Source organism: Molossus molossus, unplaced genomic scaffold (genome assembly GCF_014108415.1).
Source record: "Molossus molossus isolate mMolMol1 unplaced genomic scaffold, mMolMol1.p scaffold_m16_p_11, whole genome shotgun sequence".
NCBI lineage: Eukaryota > Metazoa > Chordata > Mammalia > Chiroptera > Molossidae > Molossus > Molossus molossus.
The window spans coordinates 53,160,856-53,185,261 of NW_023425346.1; the positions used below are offsets into that span (position 1 = coordinate 53,160,856).

Sequence of the window (24,406 nt, forward strand, 5' to 3'; positions counted from 1 at the left end):
GGTACCTTGACGATTATCTACACAAGTCATCTGGGAGGGCATATTCTGTACCTCATCTACAGCCAACAATTTGTCGTCTTTAGTACCATTGGTGCCTGGAATGTCTTCAGCTGTTATCACATCAACCACCCCAGGTAGTGCAAGGGCCTTGAACAAATCAATTGATCTGAAAAAAAAGAAATATTTAAGGTGTCGAAATCAGCAAACTTTGAGGGCTCCGAACCTGAAGGAAGGATAGAGCATGGTTGAAAATCAAAATATATAACAACTGGTCCTGCTAGGCCCTGATCAGGAGGCCCCCTGCTGGGAGGGGAGCCGTTGGATGGGCCAGTGTGTCTGTTGCAAGGGCATCCTTAGAAAACTTAGTACGTGGCTATTTACCATTCAGTAGTGAAGTATTTCAGTATGTTGTCACCAGCTGAATATCAGCTCTACTCATTCCTTTGAGCCCTGCCTGAAGGTGCAGTAGAAAGATGAGGTGCTATAAGGTTAGAATAGAAGCAAGAGACCCATAATTATATATATATTTTTTATCCTCACCCGAGGACATTTTTTCATTTTTTGTTCAGGTAGAGTGGGAGGGAGAGATAGAGAGAGAGAGAGAGAGAGAGAGAGGAACATCGATGTGAAAGGGACACATCGAGGGGCTGCCACCGCATGACCAACTAGGGCTGGGGACAAACTGCAACCGAGGTATGTGCCCTTAGCGGGAACTGAACCCGGGTCTCTCTGGACCACAGGCCGACACTAACTGCTGAGCCAAACTGGCCAGGGCTTAAAGGCTATTTGAAAGCTTTTCATTCACTTACATGATTTTTGCATGGGCCCTGGTACTGGTCACCAAAGCCATGAAAAGTTCTTTATCCACCCTGGGGATGTCATCACAAAATGTGGCTTCCCCTGTGGCATGTTTAAGACCTGATATGTGCACAATGGGGCGTCCCACAGGATCTTGAAGGGGTTGGTGAGAATCCACACTCTGCAGAGGAAGACAAGAGTTGCCCTGGAAAATTTAATTTTTAGAAGTAGTCTGGACAATGACCAACATTCCTGATTCAGGATTGAGAAAACACAGTCACCCTTGGGCAGCAAACACGAGTATGTCAGATAAAGAGCATGACAACCTAATGATGTAACTACACTGGGAAATGGTCATTTCAGTTATGTGGCAATACCTTAGACAGGGCCAACTTTTTTGGGCAAAATTGTGAAATAGGTGAAGGGGCAGCCTGGTTTCTCCTTTCGACATCTTCTTTTTCTGAGTAGTAGCCCTGTACCCCTTTCTTCTGGAATTCAAAGGGTCTCCCTGTCCTGCTTTCCGACTTTTCCAGTAATCAACCTGTTCACATATAAAGGGATCATGATGATGATGAAAGCTAAAGTGATGTGATTCCTGAGGGTGAGGGACCAGAGTCTACACTGAAAGCAGGACCTCTGGTGGGGGAGGAGGTAGCCAATGGCAACAGAGTCCACCCAGATCCAGACTAAACTGCCTTGGCTGCTCCCCTCAGAGGCGTACAAACATCACTGGGAGTGTAAGGCAATGGAGCAAAGGTTTACTCTGGAACTCTTCTCAAAGAAACTCTGTGTGTGGTGTGTGGACATGGGGCTGGGGGAAGGGTTGTGCTCTAGTGAATAATAATAGATATTTTCCAAGTTTCTTCAAGGAGGGTGTGGGCTCAATTACTTGCAAGCCTCTTGTTTTGCTGACAAAACATTTCACAATCAAGGCTGGAGGCTGAACCTTGCTCCTCTCCTGTGCTGTCCTTCCCGCACACCGGCTCAGCTGCTCTTCAAACAAATGTCCAAAGGCCATCAGTCTGATAGTCTGAAGCGACTATCAGTTATTAGATGGTCTAACCATTCAGGGTGGTTTAGCTTTGAGTGCACCTAGCAATAGCTCAGGGCGGATCTTGGATCCCGCATCTCCCTGATTCGGCCTAAACAAAGGGCCAGTGTGCTAGCAAAAATGACAGTCAGAACTGAAAGTCGCAACTCTGAACTGCTTGCTTGTTCAAACAGCTACTGCTTATCTCTTAGTGTCTAAGTTTCCGTTGAATTAAACTCACTGACCTGGTACATTTGGACTCCCTGGGGTACTGTGACCGAGAAATCCTCTATAGCACTTAGGAATAGGTCTGAAACTTCAGCATATCGAAGGCAGTCCTGAGTAAAGATCCAAAAACAATACAGATAGACTGATTAGTATGTGTTTAAGCTCGGCTTGGATTCATGCAAAAACGACTGGCTAAAGTATCCACAAAACTGCATGGTCAGTGTAGCATGGGTAACCAAAATCCCCATCACTTCCCAGGATTTTACTTTTTATGAAAGTTTCTTGCCCTCCCTTTCTTTCCACATAATGAGGAACTGGACTGACTGGTTTGAATCTGATCCTGAAGTCACCCCGAGAAGAGGGAGAGGCCACTCAGTGAGCTGGCCAGCAGATTGGAGAAGCAAGAAAATTTGGGACTAAATAAGCCATCTCAGAATAAACTGGAGTTCATTGTACACAAAAGAGCCCGTATACTAATTGTTTATCTCAGCTACTCAACTTTTCTGGGAGAGCTGTAAAATTGGGAAGCCTCTCTGTGTGTCACTAAAGCACACCAAATGTTTTAGTTCAGAAATTAAATGGTAGCAAAGATTACCCTGGGGAATGTGGTTGGTGAGTGTTTTCATCCGAGTAAATGAAAATCAGACACTTTAGGAATGCTGGACTATTGGGGTGGAGTTTGGGGGTATGGAGTACAGGTAGGGTGAGAGTTGTAATCATAGTCAGGAAGAGAGGGGGAGGGGGGAGAAAAAGAGAGATAATATTTCACTTTGCTTAATTACTCTAGAAATTTACAATCAGAAAAATCTAGCAAGAAGCTACTTAAATATTAGCATGCAAATACATTTTAGTATTTTTGAAAAATAAAATTTTATTTTACACTCCATATTAAAGTTGGAAATTGGTTGCCTGCTTGCAGGGGTAGGAGAGTTGACTATAAGGGGCAAAAGGGTATTTTTTGGGGTAATGGAAAAGTTCTATATCTTGTTTGAGGTGGTGGCTACATGGGTTTGCCATTTGTCAAAACTCACTGAGGGGGATTCCAAAATGGTGGCGGAGTGAATGGAAGCTACACAGACCATCTCCCAGAACCAAACTAGAATTACAACTAAAATAAAGACAAATCGTTGGGAAAAAGCAACAGAAAAACAGCTTGCGAGAACCATATAACCAGGGACATTAAACTGATCCTGGTAGGATTGCGGAGGCGTGAGATGGGGGCTGGGAGCCCACAGACAGCAGTGGCCTTAGCTGTGAGCAGTGCCCTCTGGTTAAACTCCCAAACAGCTCCACAGTGCAGAGTGGGGACAGACACTAAAATAGCCACAGCCGCTCATCTTGGACTCCAGCAGAGGGAGGGAAGACTGGACTGGAACTGTGTGGGGACACTCGGGATTTGGAGGGCACTCAGAGCTTTTGTTGAGTTGTGGCCACATAGGTCGGTGGCCATCTTACTCCTTCCCAGGGCTCTGGGGAGAGGTGGCAGCCCCTCCCTCAGAGATTCAACCCCACCCAATGGGCCATTGAAATGCAAATTGAGGCTTATTAACAACCACCATCTGCCTCACCCTCAGGAAATTTCCATACACTGAACACTTGAGGGAGTTTTCATTCAACTGAGAACCCAAGGCTCTTCAAGTAACCACGACTAATAGCCTCCAGGCAAAAAACTAGAGAATAACTGAACCATTTCTGATCTTGCAACTCTGCCTAGGAAAGTAAGACTTGAGAGTGGTGTTTAACATGGGTCCTCCCACGCTCATTAAAACCCGGTAGAGAGAGCCCTGGCCGGTTTGGCTCAGTGGTTAGAGCGTCGGCCTGTGGTCCGGAGAGACCCGGGTTCGGTTCCCGCTAAGGGCACGTACTTCGGTTGCAGTTTGTCCCCGGCCCTGGTCGGTTGTGCGGGTGGCAGCCACTCGATGTGTCCCTTCACGTCGATGTTTCTCTCTCTCTCTCCCTCCCACTCTATCTGTACAAAAAAATGGAAAAATGTCCTCGGGTGAGGATAAAAAAAAAAAAAAAAAAAAAAAAAAACCCGGTAGAGAGAGCCAAAAATAGCAGAACACCAACACCCACATAGGGAAAATTTGGTGGGCTCCAAAGCTTATGGAGATAGCCAAAATGGTGAAAAAAGAAACAAAAGCCAAATGAAAGAACAAGAGACCTCTACCGAAGATGAGATAAATGTGGAGCAGTTAAGCAAGTTAACAGAGCTAGAATTCAGAGCCATGATCTTGAGGAAGCTCAACAGCATGAGTAAGGACATCAACACCACGAGTAAAGACATAGAAATGTTGAAAATCAACCAACTGGAAATTAAATACCATCAAGAAGAATGACATATCAGAAATAAAGAACACATTGCAAGAACTAAACAGCAGAGTAGAGGAAGCTGAGGACTGAATCAGTGAATGAGAAGACAGAGTAGAAAAAAATCAACCAATCAGAAAACCAAAAGGAGAAATACAATTAAAACACAGGAAGACAGCTTAAGAGAACTGTGGGACAACTGGAAAAATAATAATATTTGCATCATAGGAGTCCCCAAAGAAGAAGAAAATGAGCAAGTGTTAGAGAATATATTTGAAGAAATAGTGACAGAAAACTTCCCTAATTTGGTGAAAGAAGAAAGCATTCAAGTTCAAGAAGCACAGAGAGTCCCAAGTAAGAAGAACCCAAACAGGCCCACACCAAGACACATAGTAATGAAAATGCCAAAAATTAAAGACAAAGAGAGGATCATAAAAGCAGCAAGAGATAAGCAACAGGTTACCTACAAAGAAACTCCCATAAGGCTATCTGCTGACTTCTCAACAGAAACCCTATAGGTCAGAAGGGAATGGCATGAAGTAATCAAGGTCATGAAAAACAAGGATCTGAATCCAAGACTACTCTACCCAGCAAGGCTATCATTCAAAATAGAAGGTCAAATAAAGAGCTTTCCAAACAAAAAAAGGCTAAGGGAATACATTAGCACCAAAGCAGTACTGCAAGAAATGTTAAAAGAACTGCTGTAATTAGTAGAAGAAATAGGGGGAAAAATATAACCACACTAAACAAAAATGGCAATAAATAAGTACATATCAATAATCACCTTAAATATAAATGGATTGAATGCTTTGATAAAAAGCATTAGTAGCTGTAGTAGCTGATTGGATAAGAAAGCATGACTCATCTATATGTTGTTTACAAGAGACCCACCTCACAACAAAAGACTCACATAGGTTGAAAGTGAAGGGATGGAAAAAAATCTTCCAAGAAATGAAAAGGAAACAAAAGATGGGGTAGCAATACTCATATCTGATAAAACAGATTTCAAAATGAAGGCCATGACTAGAGAAAAAGAAGGCCACTACATAATATTGAAAAGATCTATCCAACAGGAAGATATAACCTTGATAAACATATATGCACCCAATATAGGAGCACCAAAATATATTTAAAATCTTCTGGAGGACTTCAAAGGAGAAATCATACAATCATAGCAGGGGACTTCAACACCCTGCTGACATCACTGGATAGATCCTGTAGACAAAAAATTAGCAAGGAAACAGAAACTCTAAATTAAACACTAGCTCAAATGGATTTAATAGGTATCTTCAGAGAATTACACCCCAAAACTACAGAATTTACATTCTTCTCAAGTGCACATGGGACATTCTCAAAGATAGACCACATGTTAGGACACAAACTAAGTCTCTACAAGTTCAAGAAGACTGAAATCATATCAAGCATCTTCTCAGATCACAATGCCATGAAACTAGAAATCAATTGCAACAAGAACATGCAAAGACATTAAAACACATGAAGGCTAAATAGCAGGTTATTAAACAATGAATGGGTTACTGAGGAGATCAAGGAAGAAATTATAAACTTCCTGGAAACGAATGAAAATGAACACACACAGCCCTGGCCAGTTTGGCTCAGCGGTTAGAGCGTTGGCCTGTGGTCTGGAGAGACCTGGGTTTGGTTCCTGCTAAGGGCGCATACCTCGGTTGGTTTGTCCCCTGCCCTGGTTGGGTTGTGCGGGTGGCAGCCACTCGATGTGTCCCTTTCACGTCGATGTTTCTCTCTCTCTTTCTCTTCCTCTCTCGCCCTCCCACTCTATATGAACAAAAAATGGAAAAATTTCCTCAGGTGAGGATTGAAAAAAAAAGAAGAGAAAATGAACACACAACAACAAAATCTATGGGATGCAGTGAAAGCAGTTCTGAGAGGGAAGTTCATAGCACTATAGGCCTACCTCAAGAAACAAGAAAAATTTCTAATAGACTATCTAACCTCACAACTTAAAGAACTAGAGAGCAAACAAAAAGAAAACCCCAGAGCAAGTAGAAGGAAGGAAATAGTAAAGATCATAGCAGAAATAAATGACATAGAGACAAAAAAAAAATAATAATAATTCAAAGGATCAAGGAAACAAAGAGATGGTTTTTCAAAAAGATAAACAAGATTGATGGACCCTTAGCTAGACTCATCAAGAAACAAAGAGAGAGAACCCAAATACACAAAATCAGAAATGAAAGAGGAGAAGTAACAACCGACACCACAGAAATACAAAAGATCGTTAACAGCTACTATGAACAATTATATGGCAACAAATTTGACAATCTAAACAAAATGGACAAATTTCTAGAAACACACTGTCTCCCAAAACTAGACCAGGAAGAGATAGAAAACTTGAACAGACCAATAACAACTAAGGAAATTGAAGAGGTAATCAAGACTCTCCAAGCAAAGAAAAGGCCAGGCCCGGATGGCTTCACTGGGTAGTTTTACCAAACATTCAAAAAAGAACTAACACCCATTCTCCTCAAACCATTTCAAAAAATTCAAGAAGAAGAAAGACTTCAAAACTTGTTTTATGAGGCCAGCATAATTCTAATAAAAAAACAGAAAAAGACACTACAGAGAAAGAAAACTACAGGCCAATATCCCTGATGAACATAGATGCCAAAATCCTGAACAAAATACCAGCAAATCGGATCCAGCAATACGTCAGAAAAATTATTCACCATTACCAAGTGGGATTCATCCCAGGGATGTGAGGCTGGTACAATATTTACAAATCAATAAATGTGACAGACCACATAAAATAAATGAAGAATAAAAACCACATGATCATATCAATAAATGCTGAAAAAGCATTTGATAGAATCCAGCAATGTGGGAATAGAGGGATCATATCTCGACATAATAAAGGCCATATATGAAAGACCTACAGCTAACATCATACTCAATGGGCAGAAATTAGAAGCATTTCTCTTAAAACAGGAACAAGACAGGGATGCCTACTTTCACCACTCTTATTTAACATAGTACTGGAAGTCTTAGCCACAGCAATCAGACATGAAGTAAAAATAAAAGGGATCCAAATTGGAAATGAGGAAGCGAAACTGTCATTATTTGCAGATGACATGATATTATACATCGAAAACCCTGAAGACTCCATAAAAAATCTACTATAGCTAACGAATTTCAAAAAGTAGCAGGCTACAAAATTAATGTCAAGAAATCGATGGCATTCTTATACACCAATGATGAACTCACAGAAAGAGAAACTGAAAAAACAATCTCATTTACCATTGTGGCAAAAAAATTAAGATACCTAGGAATAAACTTAACCAAAGAAGTAAAGGACCTATTTGCAGAAAACTACAGGACATTGAAAAAAGAAATAGAGGAAGATATAAAAAAGTGGAAGCACATACCTTGTTCATGGATTGAAAGAATTAACATCATTAAAATGTCCATACTACCCAAAGCAATCTATAGATTCAATGCAATCCCCATCAAAATACCAATTATGTATCTCACAGAATTAGAACAAATACTTCAAAAGTTCATATGAAACCAAAAAAGACCTCGAATAGCCACAGCAATCTTGAAAAAGAAGGACAAAGTAGGTGGGATCACAATACCAGATATCAGGTTATACTACAAAGCTACTGTAATCAAAACAGTCTGGTACTGGAACAAGAATAGGCATATAGATCAGTGGAACAGAACAGAGAACCCAGAAATGGACCCAAGACATTATGCTCAATTAATATTTGACAAAGGAGGCAAGAACATACAATGGAGTAAAGACAGCCTCTTTAATAAATGGTGTTGGGAAAATTGGACTGCTACATGCAAAAAATAAAATTAGACCATCAACTTACACCTTACACAAAAATAAACTCAAAATGAATAAAAGACTTAAATGTGACCCGTGCATTCATAAAAATCCTAGAAGAAAATGTAGGCAACAAAATTTCAGACATCATATGCAGCAGATTTTTTACTGATACATCACCTAAGGCAACAAAAACAACAACAAAAAAATAATCACAAGGGACTACATCAAACTCAAAAGCTTCTGCACAGCAAAAGAAACAACCATCAAAATGGAAAGGCAACCCACTGTATGGGAGAGCATCATTGTCAATGATACATCAGATAAGGGGTTATTTTCCAAAATATATAGAGTACTCATACAACTCAACAAAAGGAAGACAAAGAACCAATTAAAAAATGGGCAGAGGAGCTGAATAGACACCTCTTCAAACAGGACATACAAATGGCCAAGAGACATATGAAGAAGTGCTCAACATCACTAATCAACAGAGAGATGCAAATTAAAACAACAATGAGGTATCACCTCACACCTGTCAGAATGGCCACCATCAACAAATCATCAAACAACAAGTGTTGGCGAGGGTGTGGAGAAAAGGGGACTCTAGTACACTGCTGATGGGAATGCAGACTGGTGCAGCCACTATGGAAAACAATATGGTGTTACCTTAAAAAATTAAAAATTGAATTTCCGTTTGACCCAGTGATCCCACTTCTAGGAATATACCCTAAGAAACCTGAAATACCAATCAGAAACAATATATGTACCCATATATTTATAGCAGTACTATTTACAATAGCTAAGATCTGGAAACAGCTTAAGTGTCTACCAGTAGACGAATGGATAAAAAAGCTGTGGTATGCCCTGGCCAGTTTGGCTCAGCAGTTAGAGCGTCGGCCTGCGGTCTGGAGAGACCTGGGTTCGGTTCCCTCTTGGGGCATGTATCTCGGTTGCAGTTTGTCCCCGGCCCTGGTTGGGTCGTGTGGGTGGCAGCCACTCGATGTGTCTCTTTCACATCGATGTTTCTCTCTCTCTCTCTCCTTCCCACTCTATCTGAACAAAATATTAAAAAAAAAAAAAAAAAAAAGCTGTGGTACATATACACAATGAAGTACTATGCAGCTATAAGAAAGAAAGATCTTTTATTCTTTGAAACAACATGGAGGGACCTGGAAAGTATTATCCTAAGCGAAACAAGCCAAGCAGAAAAAAACTAATACCACGTGATCTCACTTATTTGTGGAATATAATAAACATAGTCTGAGGAATAGGGCAAACCCAGAGGCGTGGAAGTAGTGTACAGACTGACAACCCTCAGAAGAGTGGGTGGTGGGGGGAGGGAAGAGATAAACCACAGAACTTATATGCATGTATGCATAACCAATGGACACGGACAACAAAGCTGGGGACGGGGTGGGGGATATGGGGAGGAGGGTGTCAATGGGGAAAAAAGGGAGAAACAACTATAACAACAACAACAAAAACGCCCCAAAAGTCTCACTGAATTTAAATAGGCACATTTTATTATAGGTAATTATACTTTCTGAAGTGATTTTGAAAGAAAAATAATTGCACACCAAGGCAGAGGCACCGTAATGTTCCAGTGCTCAGGCATGTGGTGAACATCTGTGGACTAAACACAGTCTGATCCTGAGCCTCTTGAATCCAGAAGGCGGGACGGCTGGGTGAGGAGGCCTGGCCCAGAGCAGGGCAGGAAATGGCGCAGGCCGCCCCCAGACAGGGCACAGAAGTGGTGGGAAAGCTGGGCGCTAAGGGCTCAAGGAGCACACACAGCCCAAGCACTTACAGGCACAGAGGACAGCTTTACCAGCATCTTCAGTTTCTGCAGAACTTCCAGGTAGAACTTGAAGAAGAAGCTGACCACCAGAGTCCTCTTGAACTCCACCCTCCCCCCCGGAGCTGAGCCTGGGAGGGAGACTTCGTCCAGAAGCAGCCTGCAAGCCTCATCCAGTGTCAGCTCGTTCCAGCGCCTGGGAGGGTTGGAGGCAGGAGGGAACCAGTTACAGGGCAGTCTCCGTCAAGTAACAGGTGCTAGATATTGGATGGTGATCATTTAGAAGCTTTAGAGTCTTTTTTATGGAATTGGAAGGGAACGTAGAAATCACCTAACCAAGCACTCCAAGATAGCCGAGGGAGGAGGTGGGCCGAGGGTCACGGCAGAGTGCAGATGGGACCTGTTCCTTGAATATGAACCAAGCATGTTCAAGAGCCAGAACATGCTGGAACCTGGCATTGATTAAAAAGACCATGAAGCCCTGGCCGGTTTGGCTCAGCGGTTAGAGCGTCGGCCTGCGGTCCGGAGAGACCCGGGTTCGGTTCCCGCTAAGGGCACGTACTTCGGTTGCAGTTTGTCCCCGGCCCTGGTTGGTTGTGCGGGTGGCAGCCACTCGATGTGTCCCTTCACGTCGATGTTTCTCTCTCTCTCCCTTCCTCTCTCTCTCCCTCCCACTCTATCTGTACAAAAAAATGGAAAATATCCTCGGGTGAGGATAAAAAAAAAAAAGACCATGAAGGCCAGTTCCACTGTGAACTGACAAGACTCAGACTTGGACACAGCTTTTACTGAGGGAGAGACAGCTTGCACCCGAGCAGAGGGACTGGCAGGTGCCACTTGGACGCTGCCCCGTGTGCGTTGGCTGGAGTGTTGATGTCACGAGAGGACTGGGGCTGGAGGCAGTTCTTGCCATTTAGTCATAGTCCTCACCCAAAATGTGCCACCTAATTAATCATAGTCAAGTAAGGTTTGGTTCATCTAGCAAAATTATGGAAAGAACAAGCAGTGTTTCTAAACATAGGCGTTTCCATTTCCCCAGGGCTTTACCAACACTTGCCTGAGCCAAATTTCCACTTTAAAAAAAAATGGCAATTCACCCTTGGGGTGCGGGGCTCACGGCTTACCTCCCTCGGAGCTGCCGGCAGGAGTTGTGGGCAATGATGGTGGCTGCCCCGAGCCCTCCGTAGGCGATGCTCAGGTCCTGGACGGCATCTGTGCCTTCCTTGAGGAGGACTCGCATGCCGGCGTTCACATCAGCCAAGGCGTTTTGCTGGCACGGAGCCTGTCGGAAGGCTGACACAAATTCCCACTGTGGAGACAAAAACCATTTGATATATTGAAACCAAGAGCATGGTTTCTGCTTCTTTGTGCCACCAATTAACCCAGTTGAAAGGGATACAAAGGACACTTGGCATGATTTGAGGGCAACTTGGCTGCCTCCTCGTTCAAACTGAGAATAAAGTGTCCTCCGATTAGAGGAATTTTCCCCAATGCCTGGTCCCCTGAAGGAACAGGGATCATTGTACCCTTTTCCTCTGAGGTTAGGCTGCCTCCACACAGCATGCCTGGCTCATCTCCACATGCTCTTATTTCCAGGTGCCATTCCTCATAGTCTTGATGCACCTTTGTCCCCGTGAGGGTGGAGGAGCCCTCCAACACCAGTGCTTTTCAATATGATTTGCCCGAAGTGCAACAGAGACTGACCACATTTCTTGGTTTGCAGAAACTATCACTTTCCATTTTGCATAGCTCATAAGAGAGTCGAAATGAACTTTCCAGCAGTGGGCTGAGGAATCTTGCATCAGGAACAAGAGTCAGGAGGGTGACAGTTACCCCACTGACCTCTTGGTACTGTGGCCATTGGCATGCTGACAGAGGTTAATGGAGATGGCCTGTTTTTCTGCCTGGGGCCTTCACACAGATGCACATTAGACTAGGAACACATTTCAGAGTTTTCATTCCACAGGAAAAGGAAGTGAAGGTCATGCATGGCTGAAAGCATAAGACAATCCAGCTGACACCTGGCTTCTGATGTGTGTGTGTGTGTGTGTGTGTGTGTGTGTGTGTGTGGTATTGCCTCTCTCTGGGAAGACTGTCTTCTTGGATTCATGTACAGTTTTGGGGAGAGGCACAGAGAATGGAGAGTGAGGACCGAAGGCCCCCTCCATAGCTAGGGGGTAGCCATATCAAGCCCAGGCCTGGATCCTGTGTTAGCAGATGTCTGGAGGTCCTCATGTTCTATGAACGGTGCTGATTAGCTAGTGTGAGGAGTGGGGAGGCCTGGCCCAGCCTCCATCTCTTTGTGGGTCAGGCAGAGAAGCTCATTCTACAGCCAGAGAACTTTTTATTAAAAGCTTTTTTTTTCTTTATTAATTTTAGAGAGAGAGGAAGGAAGAGGGAGAGAGAGATAGAAACATCCATGAGGGCCACCTCCTGCATGCTCCCCACTGGGGATTTGACCCACAACCTGGAATCAAACCAGCAACCTCTTGGTGCATGGGTTGACACTCAACCACTGAGCCACACTGGCCGGGTTATAGCCAGAGCTTTAATTTCCACTTCCCAGAGTTGATCTGGAACAAGAGGAAGTGCAACCAACTGCAGGCCCTCAGCAGGCCCCACCCCACAGCTGAAACAACACCCTAAACCCACACCCTGGAGCTGCTTGCTGGAGGGTGGCTGAGGCCCTTGGAGCTGCGCCAGTCTCCAGTGAACAGGAAGCTGTTATTCTCATGGCAGAGTTTGTTTCCTTCTGTCTGTTTTCAAAGTTGTAAATATGACAGGACTCAGTGATGAAAAGGGAAAAACAGCGCTCAGGAGCAACCAGGGGAATTCTTACCTTTTGAGAGTGAGGGATGTACACAGATTCCAAAATTTCCTCCGGCTTAAGGTCCGCACTTGCCAACCCAGCAAGAAAATGTTCGTTTAGAGGAATCTGCCGCCTACCTTCTGTTGAAGAAAATGACATTTCTGTGTAGTGTTAACAAGGAACATGAGATTTATCCTGTGCCCTCAAATGTCAGCGGCAAAGAAGAGAAGGTCACCTTCCTCAGCCCCAAGTGATGCAGAGACCTGAGTGTGTGACAGTTAGGCTCTCCTGTCCCCTCACAGGGAGGGGGTGGCAGCGGCATGACATTGACTCTTATCAGCACATGTTCCGTGTGCACCGGCTCTCCTCCTGCCTGCAAGGCCTGCCAGCCTGGGTTTTCATCTTTCAGCAGAGGCTGGTTAGTCAAATCTAATTCCTTCAATTCTGTGATCAAGGTTAGGGCGTACCTGATGCTGAAACAGGGTTGCACTGCACTGTTAACAGAGTTTTTTTTTTTTTTTAAATCCTCACACGAGGACATTTTTTCATCTTTGTTCAGATAGAGTGGGAGGGGGAGAAAGAGAGAGAGAGAGAAAGAGACGTCGATGTGAGAGGGACACATTGACTGGTTGCCTCCTGCATGACCCCGATCAGGGCCGGGGATGAACTGCAACTGAGATATATGCCCTTGATCGGAATAGAACCCGTGACTCATCAGTCTGCGGGCCGACACTCTAACTGCTGAGCAAAACCAGCCAGGGCTGAGTTCTAACCAATGGGTTTGCTTTTAGTTTTCGATGTTGCTCTTGGCTCCTATGCTGGATACCTACACCTTTAAAGCAAAGGGAACAATGCACAAAACCTCCTTTCAGCCCCGTTGTCATCACTGAGTGGTCCACGGTCCCCTCTGGCTTTAAAAGGTGGTTCGTGGCTCTACAGGAGGTGCAGTGAGGAGATCAAACTATAGCCTAGAGCTCCTGGCGTGGGTTCTGTGTCTGCACGAGCAGCACCGTGCCGACTGGAACAGGTGTAGCAGAGAGGGAGGCGGGCACGCCCCACAGGATCCCCGGTTGATGTCTGCTGGCCTGCCCTGCTGCTGGTCGGCAAGCTCACGCACTGGCTTCGCTGGAGCTGGGAGAGCAGGGACCTGAAGCCGGGGGTAATGACCAACAGCCCAGTAGAAGGACACTTCGATTACCCTTAGCACTCCTACTGCTAGTATAGGAGGCAGCCTGCTGCGGGCCCAGCTGTCCTTCCTAGCCTGATGCCCCGAGTCTTGGCTTCTTTCCTAGTCTTTGGGAGTCAACTGGGGTCATCCTGGACCACAGGCCTGGAGGGCTCAGCAAGATGGCTGACGCTGTCAGGGGCGAGGCCTTCCCTCTCCTCCTTCCTAGGAGGGCCCCACGCAAAGCTGATTGGGGACAGGAGAGCTTTCCCTCTGCCACCAAGTTTCTCCTGATGCTCTCAGTTCACACCAATCAGGGATGGGCTGTGTTGGTTAACAAACTCCTCAGCAGGCTTACAATGCCTGGGACAGGGTTCCTAGTCACGCACACCCCTGAAGTTCATGGGGGGCAGGCTGTGATTGTTCCCATGTTCCCCAGTGCCCGGGCCTGGGTCAGCCCACGGAGGGGTAAATAATGGATGGGCTGAGTGGGATGGACAGCAGGAGGGGTATGTGATAGGCTGTGTGTGAAGGAGGGGAGGAGAGATTGGGAGGGAAATCAGAGGCCCCGGGAGGCGGCCGGAGGGAGAAGAGGCCAGCACACCAGTCTGGAAATCAGACAGGCGGGGGTTCCTAGCCCATGCACCTCTACAGGTGATGTCAGCTGGGTGGTTCGATTAGACATGCTGTGTGTAAAGTGTCCAACACAGCCTTGCACACAGTTGGTGCCCATTAAGGGGAGGGTCAGCATCCTTGGAGCAGCCGGAGGCAGTGTGCAAGCTGAGGACATCCAGGAAGACAAGGGTGCTTAGTATGGAGTAGCCCCAAGGGAGTGTCCCTCCCAGCCAGCGTGCAAGATCAATCTCTGCCTTCCTCCCACCCCCAGAGGGTCTGAGGTGTTGGCAGAGCATCCTCGCCAGACCTGTGGATTCTCACACAGCAACTAGGGGTGAGGTGGGTGTGTGTGAAGAGGACAAGGGAGCAGTCCTCAGGCCGTGGAGAGCTTTGCCTTAGCCTCGCACCCCACTTCTGGCTGACGTGTGGGCTGACTGAGTTGTGGGCCAGGGTGGGTGTTGTGTGTATGTGGGGTAGTGCCAGAAGGAAGCACTAGCCACCCCCTTGCATCAATGTGCCTTCTTCCAGGAGCCTGAGTTTCCCATGGTGCATTGAGAGCCAGAGACATGGGCTCTGACTTACTAAGAATCCTTTAAAAAAAAAAAAAAAAGACAAACAATCTTTAGGTGCTGTTCAGAGTGTTCTGAGGTAGCTTACCTTCTGATATCAGATTGAGGGTAGTGTTGCCCACAGCCAGAATTGGATTCAGATCTGAATAGCAATGCCGACTTATGACATGTCCCCCTAAGGACTAAGAAGAGAGAGTTACAGCCTGGGCCATTCTACCCCTCACATCCTCTGCCCCACAGGTGCCTGCTTATGGTACTCTCAGGTAGCAAAAGAATCCAGAGGAGTCTGGGTCTGCTTTGCAGAGGAGACTCAGTTCCCACTGTCTGGGAGTTTATTCTGCCCTGGAGGTCCCTTCCCACTGCTACTTTGGATTGAGAGGAATCAATGTATTCCACCTGCTGTCAACATTTTCACAACTACTTACTCATCCTCACAACAACCCAGTGAGATTGATGCCATCTCCCCAGTCTAGTGATGAAGACCCTGGGAACAGAGAAATTGTGAAATCTGACCAAGGTCTCCCAGCTAGAAAGGGGAGGAGTGGGATTCAATCCCAAGCAGCGAGGCTCAGTGGCCAGTTTTGAACTACCCCCAACTCAGCCTTGGTCACAGCATAGAATTCATGTGGACCATGTCAAAGTTCTGGGCACATGTACCCTTGAGAGTGGGGTGCCTTTTGTTCTCTTTTTGGAATTTTCCACTCCGATTGGGTTGAGCCTATAGTACCTCAGAGCTTGGGAGGGCAATGACTGCCACTCAACTCAGTACCCTCCTCCCACACAGAGATGGAATCCACAGTGATCACCCAGGTTGCTGCAGTTTGGGCTGTAACACTGGTAAGGACAGGAAACCCCAATTCCTCTGTGGACAGCTTGATTTTATTAGCACCATGCTCTAACGAACTGAGCTAACTGGCCACCTGACAGCTTGATTTTAAAGTTTTTGTTTCCACTGAGCTGAAATCGGCCTCCCTGGGCTTTCACATAATGGCCATACTTCTACTCTTTTGATCATATGAAATAAAGCCATCTGTCCTCAGGAGCCTATATATGGTTGAAAGCAGCTCTCATGATCCCTCTGACTGTTCCACTCCCACCATTTCTCCTCCTGATGTGGTTTCCAGCCCCTCACACTCCTGCAACCATCTCCTTGCCTGGATCCAGGGTGTCTTGCTGGCAAGGGGAGAGAATGTTTTGAAATCACTTGAAGAGATTTTACAAAGGAAACATGTTCTCCCCCAATTCCCTATATCCCAAGAATTTCTAATACACCATTTGGGGTATGTGGGAAAGGGAGCATGTGCATTTTGAAAACCTAACTATGTCTCTTCTACTTTCTCCTGCGGCCATAAATAACCAGACCTTTAAATGTGTTTCCCAGATCTGAGCTTTATTTTCCAGCTGTAGTCTAAACAGTCTAGAGCAGAGAAGGCTACCCTCCTTATTTTAGGTACTATACTTCTGTTAATGCAGCCTTAGACTACGTTAGGTTCTTTGACAGTCTTATTATAAAATTAGCAAAACCATGAAGTTCTTTCCTACCTACAGTGCAGCTTGGGCACTCAATTAAACTTGACTTAGAATCCTCTTTAACTATGTTATTAAATAATGTTTGTTAAATATTAAGTATTTATTGCTCATGCCTGTCATTTCAATCCGCTGAGACACTTTTGTATACAGATTCTGCCAAAGCCTATTTCGACATTCCAGTGGGATAAAGAAATAGGTGCCATGTGCCTAATGGTTGGGCTGGAGAACATACTGCCATATTCCGGATCTGCTGGCCTGCCAGACTCTCCAGGTGCTTCAGAAGGGCTTGGTATGTCTGAGATGTCTCCTCTGGGAGCTTGGAAACCCTCTCAGCCAAGATGTCCTTCACCTGGGCCAGACTGCAGCCAGCACCTATTGTCAGTCCTAGAAAGCAAATTGTTTTTATTGGAGACATGAAAAGAGCAGCTGAATTGTAATCATGATGCCAGGGCCTTAGTGTTCATCTAGCAGAGTGTCTCTCCACCTTGGCTGCACAGAGAATCACCAGGAACTTGAAAACAGCACAGATGCCCCTTCCTAGATCAATCAAATCAGCATCTCTGGGCCTTGGGCTTTTCAAAGGCTCCCCAGGTAGCTCTCCTGTGCAGCCAGGGTTAGGTCCTCTGGGCTGGTCTACATTCTTTGAACAAATGCAAGGGAATAGAAGCTATATAAAAGAAATGACAGTACCAACTAGCAGGCAGCTGACTCTATTAGAATTTTCCATGACCTCCTCCTGACTGACCACTAGTAAAGCTATGCAAACATGTTTTGTAATTAAGGGGGATAAATCTGATGGTATTGTAACAGTGGAAAATTGTAACCCACCCACCATCCTTTTGACAATGTTTCTATAAATGCTAACTCTGACTAATATGTAGCTTGTAGATAAACAGCATGTTTGTATAAGAATCCTAGGAACTAACTTCAGAGGATACCAACTTTGACCTTTAGTCGTCCCAGCTTTAGGAGAATTGCTGACCTTCAACTGTAAAACCAGGATGACAAAACCCAGGATGATGCACACCAGACCATCATTTGACCAGTTTCAAAGTCTTTATCAGAATGGACCGTACAGGTCTGCACATAGAGAACTTTTCAACCCCTCTCCCCCCTTGATCGCTTTGTTCTGCTTTCCCTCTCCTTCCTTGTAAAAACCTCTGCCTGCACTGAATGTTAAGATGGGGTTTGCAGCAAGAGTTCCCCATCTTTTCAGTTGGCCAAAACTTGAATCAACCTCTTTTTCACCAGCACCTGTCACCTGAGTTTGGTTTTTGGGGTGTCAGGCAACCAACACTTGATTTAGGTTATAGCATTAAAATAATGGCAAAGGGGAGGTGTGGAAAATGGCAGCAGAGTGAATGGAAGCTACAGAGACTGTCTCCCAGGACCAAACTGGAATTATAACTAAAATAAAGACAAATCATCGGGAAAAACCAACTGAAAGGTAGCTGGAGAGAACCCGTACAACCAGGGACAGAAAGAGGACACCAAATCCAGCCTGGTAGGAACTGTGGAGGCATGTAAGGGCAGACTGTGAGCCCAACGACAGCAGCAGAGAGCTGTATTAGCTGTGTGTGTTTCCCACTGAGAAAGCAGGGGTTTTTAAAAAGCACCAACTCAGCTACAGCCACTCACCTTGGGCTCTGGCAGAGGGAAGAAGGACTGGACTGGAACTGTGTAAATAGAGTCCAGGGCTCTTGGATCAGGAGAGAGCTGGATGGGAGGACATCGGGAGTTTTGTGCTGAATCACTCCCTCACAGGACAGTAGCCATATTATTCAAAGAGCCCCTTCCCAGAGCCCTGGGGAGAAGGGATGGCCCCTCATACGAGAATTTAACACCACCAGGCCGGGCCAGAGAAATGCAAATTGAGGCTAATTGACATCAAGTCTGATAACAAGCAATTGCCCCACCTACTGGAAATCTCTTACATCTGAGGGATTTTTCATTCAGCCTAGGGCTACAAATTGAGGTTTATCAAGTAACTGAGACTAACAGTCTCCAGGCAAAAAGCAAGAGGATAACTGAATCTTTCCTTGGTTGGCAAATCTACCCAGGAAAATAAGACTTCACAGTGGTGTTTAATGTAGGTCCTCCCACACTCATCCAAACCCAATAGAGGGAGCCACAACCAGCGGAACGCCAACACCTATGGGGAAAATTTGGCAGGCTCCAAAACCCACTGAGACAGCCAAAATGGGGAAACAAAGAAACAAATCCCAAATGAAAGAACCAGATAATTCTATTGGAGAATAAAAAAAAATGACATGGAATTAAGCAAGAATCAGAGGGAGAGTTCAGAGTAATAATCACGAGGAAGCTCAACAGCATGAGTAAAGATATAGAGACATTGAAAACCAACCAATTGGAAATGAAGACTGACATAGCAGAAATAAAGAACACATTGGAAGAAATAACGAGCAAAGTAGAGGAAGCTGAGGACTGGATCAGTGAATTAGAATACAGGGTAGAAAAAATCACCAATCAGAGAACCCCCCCAAAAATAATAATAAATAAATAAACAAACAAATAAATAAATAAATAAATAAATAAATAAAACAGGAAGACAACCTAAGAGAACTGTGGGACAATATAAAATGTAACAACATCTGCATCATAGGAGTGCCATAGGAGGAAGAAAATGGGCAAGGGTTAGAGGATATATTTGAAGAAATAGTGACAGAAAACTTCCCTAGCTTGGTAAAGAAAGAAGACATACAAGTTCAAGAAGCACAGAGAGCCCCAAATAAGAAGAACCCAAACAGGCCCACATCAAGACACATAATAATGAAAATGCCAAAAATTAAAGACAAAGAGAGAATCCTAAAGGCAGCAAGACATAAGCAACAGATTACTTACAAAGGAACTTCAATAAGGCTATCAGCTGACTTCTCAACAGAAATACTACAGGCCAGAAGGAAATGGCATGAAGTAATCAAGGTATTAAAATACAAGGACCTGAATCCAAGACTACTCTACCCAGCAAGGCTATCATTCAAAATAGAAGGTCAAATAAAGAGCTTCCCAGACAAAAAAAGGCTAAGGAACTAGATTAGCACCAACCAGCACTCTAAGCAATGTTAAAAGTACTGCTGTAATAAACAGAAGAAATAGGAAGAGAAACATAATCATAATGAACAAAAATGGCAATAAATAAGTACATATCAATAATAACCTTAAACGTGAATGGATTAAATGCTCTGATCAAAAGACACAGAGTAGTTGAATGGATAAAAAAGCATGACTAATATATACGTTGTTTACAAGAAACCCACCTCACAACAAAAGACTCACATAGGTTGAAAGTGAAGGGATGGAAAAAATTTTTCCAAGCAAATTCAAAGGAAAAAACAAAACAATAAAAAACTGGGGTAGCAATATTGATATCTGATAAAATAGACTTAAAAATGCAGGCCAGACTTCTGGTCAAGATGGCAGCGTAGGTAAATGCAGTATCACGTCCTCCCACAACCACATCAAAGTTACAACTAAACTACAGAACAACCATCATTCAAAACTTCCTGAAATCATCCTGAATGGAAGTCCTACAATTACAAAATTAAAGCAGCAGCCACATCCAGACTGGTAGGAGGGGCGGAGGGGCGGAGGGGCGGAGGGGCGGAGGGGCGGAGGGGCGGAGGGGCGGAGGGGCGGAGGGGCGAAGGCGTGAGGGCCGATGGCAGATGGGCTGGTCCCACACCTACGTGTGGCAGATAAAAATCAGGAGGACACCTCGGCTGGGAAGGTCCTTCCTGAGAACTGAGGGGTCCCCATCCCACATCAGGTGCCCTGCTCAGGGTTCCAGTGCCAGGAAGAGAAGTCCCCATAACTTCTGGCTGGAAAAACCAGTGGGATCTGAGGCTCAGGGAGGCTGATGCGGCTGGAGCCCCAGGTAGCTCCTTAAAGGGCCCGCGCACGAACTTATTGGACTCACTCCCTCTAAGCTTGGAGGAGAGGCAGCTTGAGGGGCACCAGAGACATACAGGGAAGAACTGAGCTGTTTGACACTGGAGCAAGGGCTGGAGAGGGGGCTTTCTCCGGGACAAACGTGCTGTCAGAGGCCTTTGTTCGTTTGATGAGCCCTTCCCTGGGGTGGCAGACAGAAGCCATATCTGGGACTCCAGCAACCTGGCTCACACTGGTAGCCGTGCCCTGGTGATCCCCTGAGGCCCCGCCCCACCACGCCCAACTTTCAGGCCCACCCAAACTTGCTTAACCATAGGATTGGCCTGTCTTGGATCCTGCTTCAGGTTTTTCCTAAATTCTTTCAAACGAGCAGCATCTGGTCTCAGCTAGCCCCATACCTCTCATTAATTAATACACAGAAACAAACACAGGGAGGCAGCCAAAATGAGGAGACAAAGAAACAGGTCCCAAATGAGAGAACAGAACAAAACCCCAAGAAAAGAACTAAGTGAAATGGAGATAAGCAACCTAACAGATGCTGAGTTCAAAATACTGCTTATAAGGATACTCAATGAACTCAGTGAGAACCTCAGTGAACTTAGTGAGGGCCTCAAGAGCATAAAAAAGGACCAGTCAGAAATGATGGATGCACAGTCAGAATTGAAAGAGGCATTAACTGAAATAAAGAATAATTTACACAGATTCAGTAGTAGAGTACATAAATCCAAGAAGCAAACCATCGATTTGGAATATAAGGAAACAAAAAATGCCCAATCAGAACAGCAAAAAGAAAAAAGAATCCAAAACAATGAGGATAGTGTAAGGAGCCTCTGGGACAACTTCAAGCGTGCCAACATTCACATCTTGGGGGTGCCAGAAGGAGAAGAGCAAGAACAAGAAATCGAAAACCTGTTTGAAACAATAATGGCAGAAAACTTTCCTAACTTGGTGAAGGAAACAGACATACAAGTCCAGGAAGCACAGAGAGTTCCAAACAAGATGAACCCCAAGAGGCCCACACCAAGACATATCATCAACAAGATGCAAAAGGTTCAAGACAAAGAGAGAATCTTAAAAACAGCAAGAGAAAGGCAGTTAGTTACCTACAAGGGAGTTCTCATAAGACTGTCAGCTGACTTCTCAAAAGAAACTTTGCAGGCCAGAAGAGAGTGGCAAGATACAGAGAACATTTTGTTGGTTGCCAGGTGGGAGGGGGTTGGGGGAATGGGTGAAAAAGGTGAAGGGATTAAGAAGTACAAATTCATTGCTAGACTGACAAACCTCAAAGGGAAAGGGGTTGAGGGGTGGGAAGAAATAAACCAAAGAACTTATATGCATAACCAATGGACACAGACAATAGTGTGGGAAAAGGTGGGAGGGGGGTGGGAGTGGGGAGGAGGGTGTCAATGGGGGAAAAATGTCGAACATCTGTAATACATTCTACATTTAACAATAAAGATTAAAAAATAATTAAATCAATTAAAAAAAACCAAACAAACAAACAAACAAAATGCAGGTCATAACTAGAGACAAAGAAAGGATCTATCCAACAGGAAAATATAACCTTGGTAAACATATATGCACCCAACACAGGAGCACCAAAACACATAAAAAAATTTCTGGAGGACTTCAAAGGAGAAATCGACAGCAATACAATCATAGCAGGGGACTTTAACACCCTGCTGATATCACTGGATAGATATTCTAGACAAAAAATTAACAAGAAAACAGAGACTCTACATGATGCACTAGATCAAATGGATTTAATAGGTATCTTCAGAGAATTACACCCCAAAACTACAGAATTCACATTCTTCTCAAGTGCACATGAGACATTCTCAAAGATAGACCACATGTTAGGACACAAACTAAGTCTTTACAAGTTCAAGAAGATTGAAATCATATGAAGCATCTTCTCAGATCACAATGGCATGAAACTAGAAGTCAATTACAATCAAAACATTTAAACACATGGAGGCTAAATAGCATGTTATTAAACAATGAATGGGTTACTGAGGAAATTAAGGAAGAAATAAGAAACTTCCTGGAAACCAATGAAAATAAACACACAATAACACAAAATCTATGAGATGCAGTGATACCAGTTCTGAGAGTAAAGTTTATAGCACTACAGGCCTACATCAAGAAACAAAAACAATTTCTAATTGAATTCCTAACTTCACAACTAAAAGAATTAGAAAGGAAAAAAGAAAAGCACAGAGCAAGTAAAAGAAAAGAAATAGTAAAGATCAGAGCAGAAATAAACGACATAGAAACTAAAAAAACAATTCAAAAGATGAAACATAGAGCTGGTTTTTTAAAAAGTTAAACAAGATTGATGGACCCTTAGCCAGACTCACCAAGAAACAAAGAGAGAAGACCCAAATAAACAAAATCAGAAACAAAAGAGGAGAAGTAATAACTGATACCACAGAAATATAAAAAAATCATTAAAAAATACTATAAATAATTATATGCCAACAAATTTGACAATCTTAGTGAAATGGACAAATTTCTAGAAACACACAGTCTCCCAAAACCGAAGAGATAGAAAACCTGAACAGACTGATAACAACTAAGGAAATTGAAGATGTAATCAAGAAACTCCCTGCAACAAAAACCCAGGCTCGGATGGCTTCACGGGGGAGTTTTACCAAACATTCAAAGAAGATCTAACACCCATTCTTTTCCAAGTATTAAAAGAATCCAAGAAGAAGGAAGACTTCCAAATTTATTTTATGAGGCCAGCATAATTCTAATTCCAAAACACTACAAAGAAAGAAAACTACAGGCCAATATGCCTGATGAACATAGATGCCAAAATCTTTAACAAAATATTAGCAAATCAGATCCAGCAATATATCAAAAAATTATTTACCATGACCAAATGGGATTCATCCCAGGGATGCAAGGCTGGTACAATATTTGCAAATCAATAAATGTGATATACCACATAAACAAAATGAAAGATAAAAACCATATGATCAAATCAATAGATGCTGAAAAAGCATTTGACAAGATCCAGCCCCCATTTCTGATAAAAATGCTCAGCAATGTGGGAATAGAGGGACCATATCTCGACATATAAAGGCCATATATGAAAAACCTACAGCCAACATCATACTCAATTGGCAAAAGCTAAAAGCATTTCCATTAAGAACAAGAACAAGACAGAGATGTCCACTTTCACCACTCTTATTTAACATAGTACTGGAAGTCTTAGCCACAGCAACTAGACAAGAAGGAAAAATAAAAAGGGTCCAAATTGGAAAGGAGGAAGTGAAACTGTCATTATTTGCAGATGAAATGATATTGTACATAGAAAACCCTAAAGACGCCATCAAAAATCTACTAGAGCTAATAAATGAATTTGGCAAAATAGCAGGATACAAAATTAACATCAAGAAATTGATAGCATTCTTAAGCACCAATAATGAACTCACAGAAAGAGAAACTAAAAAAACAATCCCATTTACTATTGCAGCAAAAACAAAAACAAAACACCAACTAAGATACCTAGGAATAAACTTAACCAAAGAAGTAAAAGGACCTGTTCTCAGAAAGCTACCGGACATTGAAAAAAGAAATAGAGAAAGACATAAAAAAGTGGAAGCATATGCCTTGTTCATGGATTGGAAGAATTAACATCATTGAAATGTTCATATTACCCAAAGCAATCTGTAGATTCAATGCAATCCCCATTAAAATACCAATGACATATTTCATTGAACAAGAACAAATACTTGAAAAGTTTATACGGAACCAAAAAAGACCCCAAATAGCCACAGCAATCTTGAAAAAGAATAAAGTAGGAGGGATCACAATACTGGATATCAGGTT

General features: G+C 43.8%; 1 protein-coding gene across 1 annotated transcript in view; it reads right to left on the reverse strand.

Moving 5' to 3' along the window:
* LOC118624997 (aldehyde oxidase 2) overlaps positions 1-24,406 on the reverse strand; it is an 89,088-nt gene that overhangs the window by 40,923 nt on the left and 23,759 nt on the right. The window contains exons 11-18 of the mRNA XM_036253334.1: positions 16,890-17,041; positions 15,216-15,309; positions 12,809-12,918; positions 11,094-11,278; positions 10,003-10,165; positions 2,074-2,166; positions 810-979; positions 52-166 (exon numbers count right to left, since the gene is read on the reverse strand). Of these exons, the coding sequence (XP_036109227.1) occupies positions 52-166; positions 810-979; positions 2,074-2,166; positions 10,003-10,165; positions 11,094-11,278; positions 12,809-12,918; positions 15,216-15,309; positions 16,890-17,041 (1,082 nt within the window). The remainder of the gene's footprint in view (positions 1-51; positions 167-809; positions 980-2,073; positions 2,167-10,002; positions 10,166-11,093; positions 11,279-12,808; positions 12,919-15,215; positions 15,310-16,889; positions 17,042-24,406) is intronic.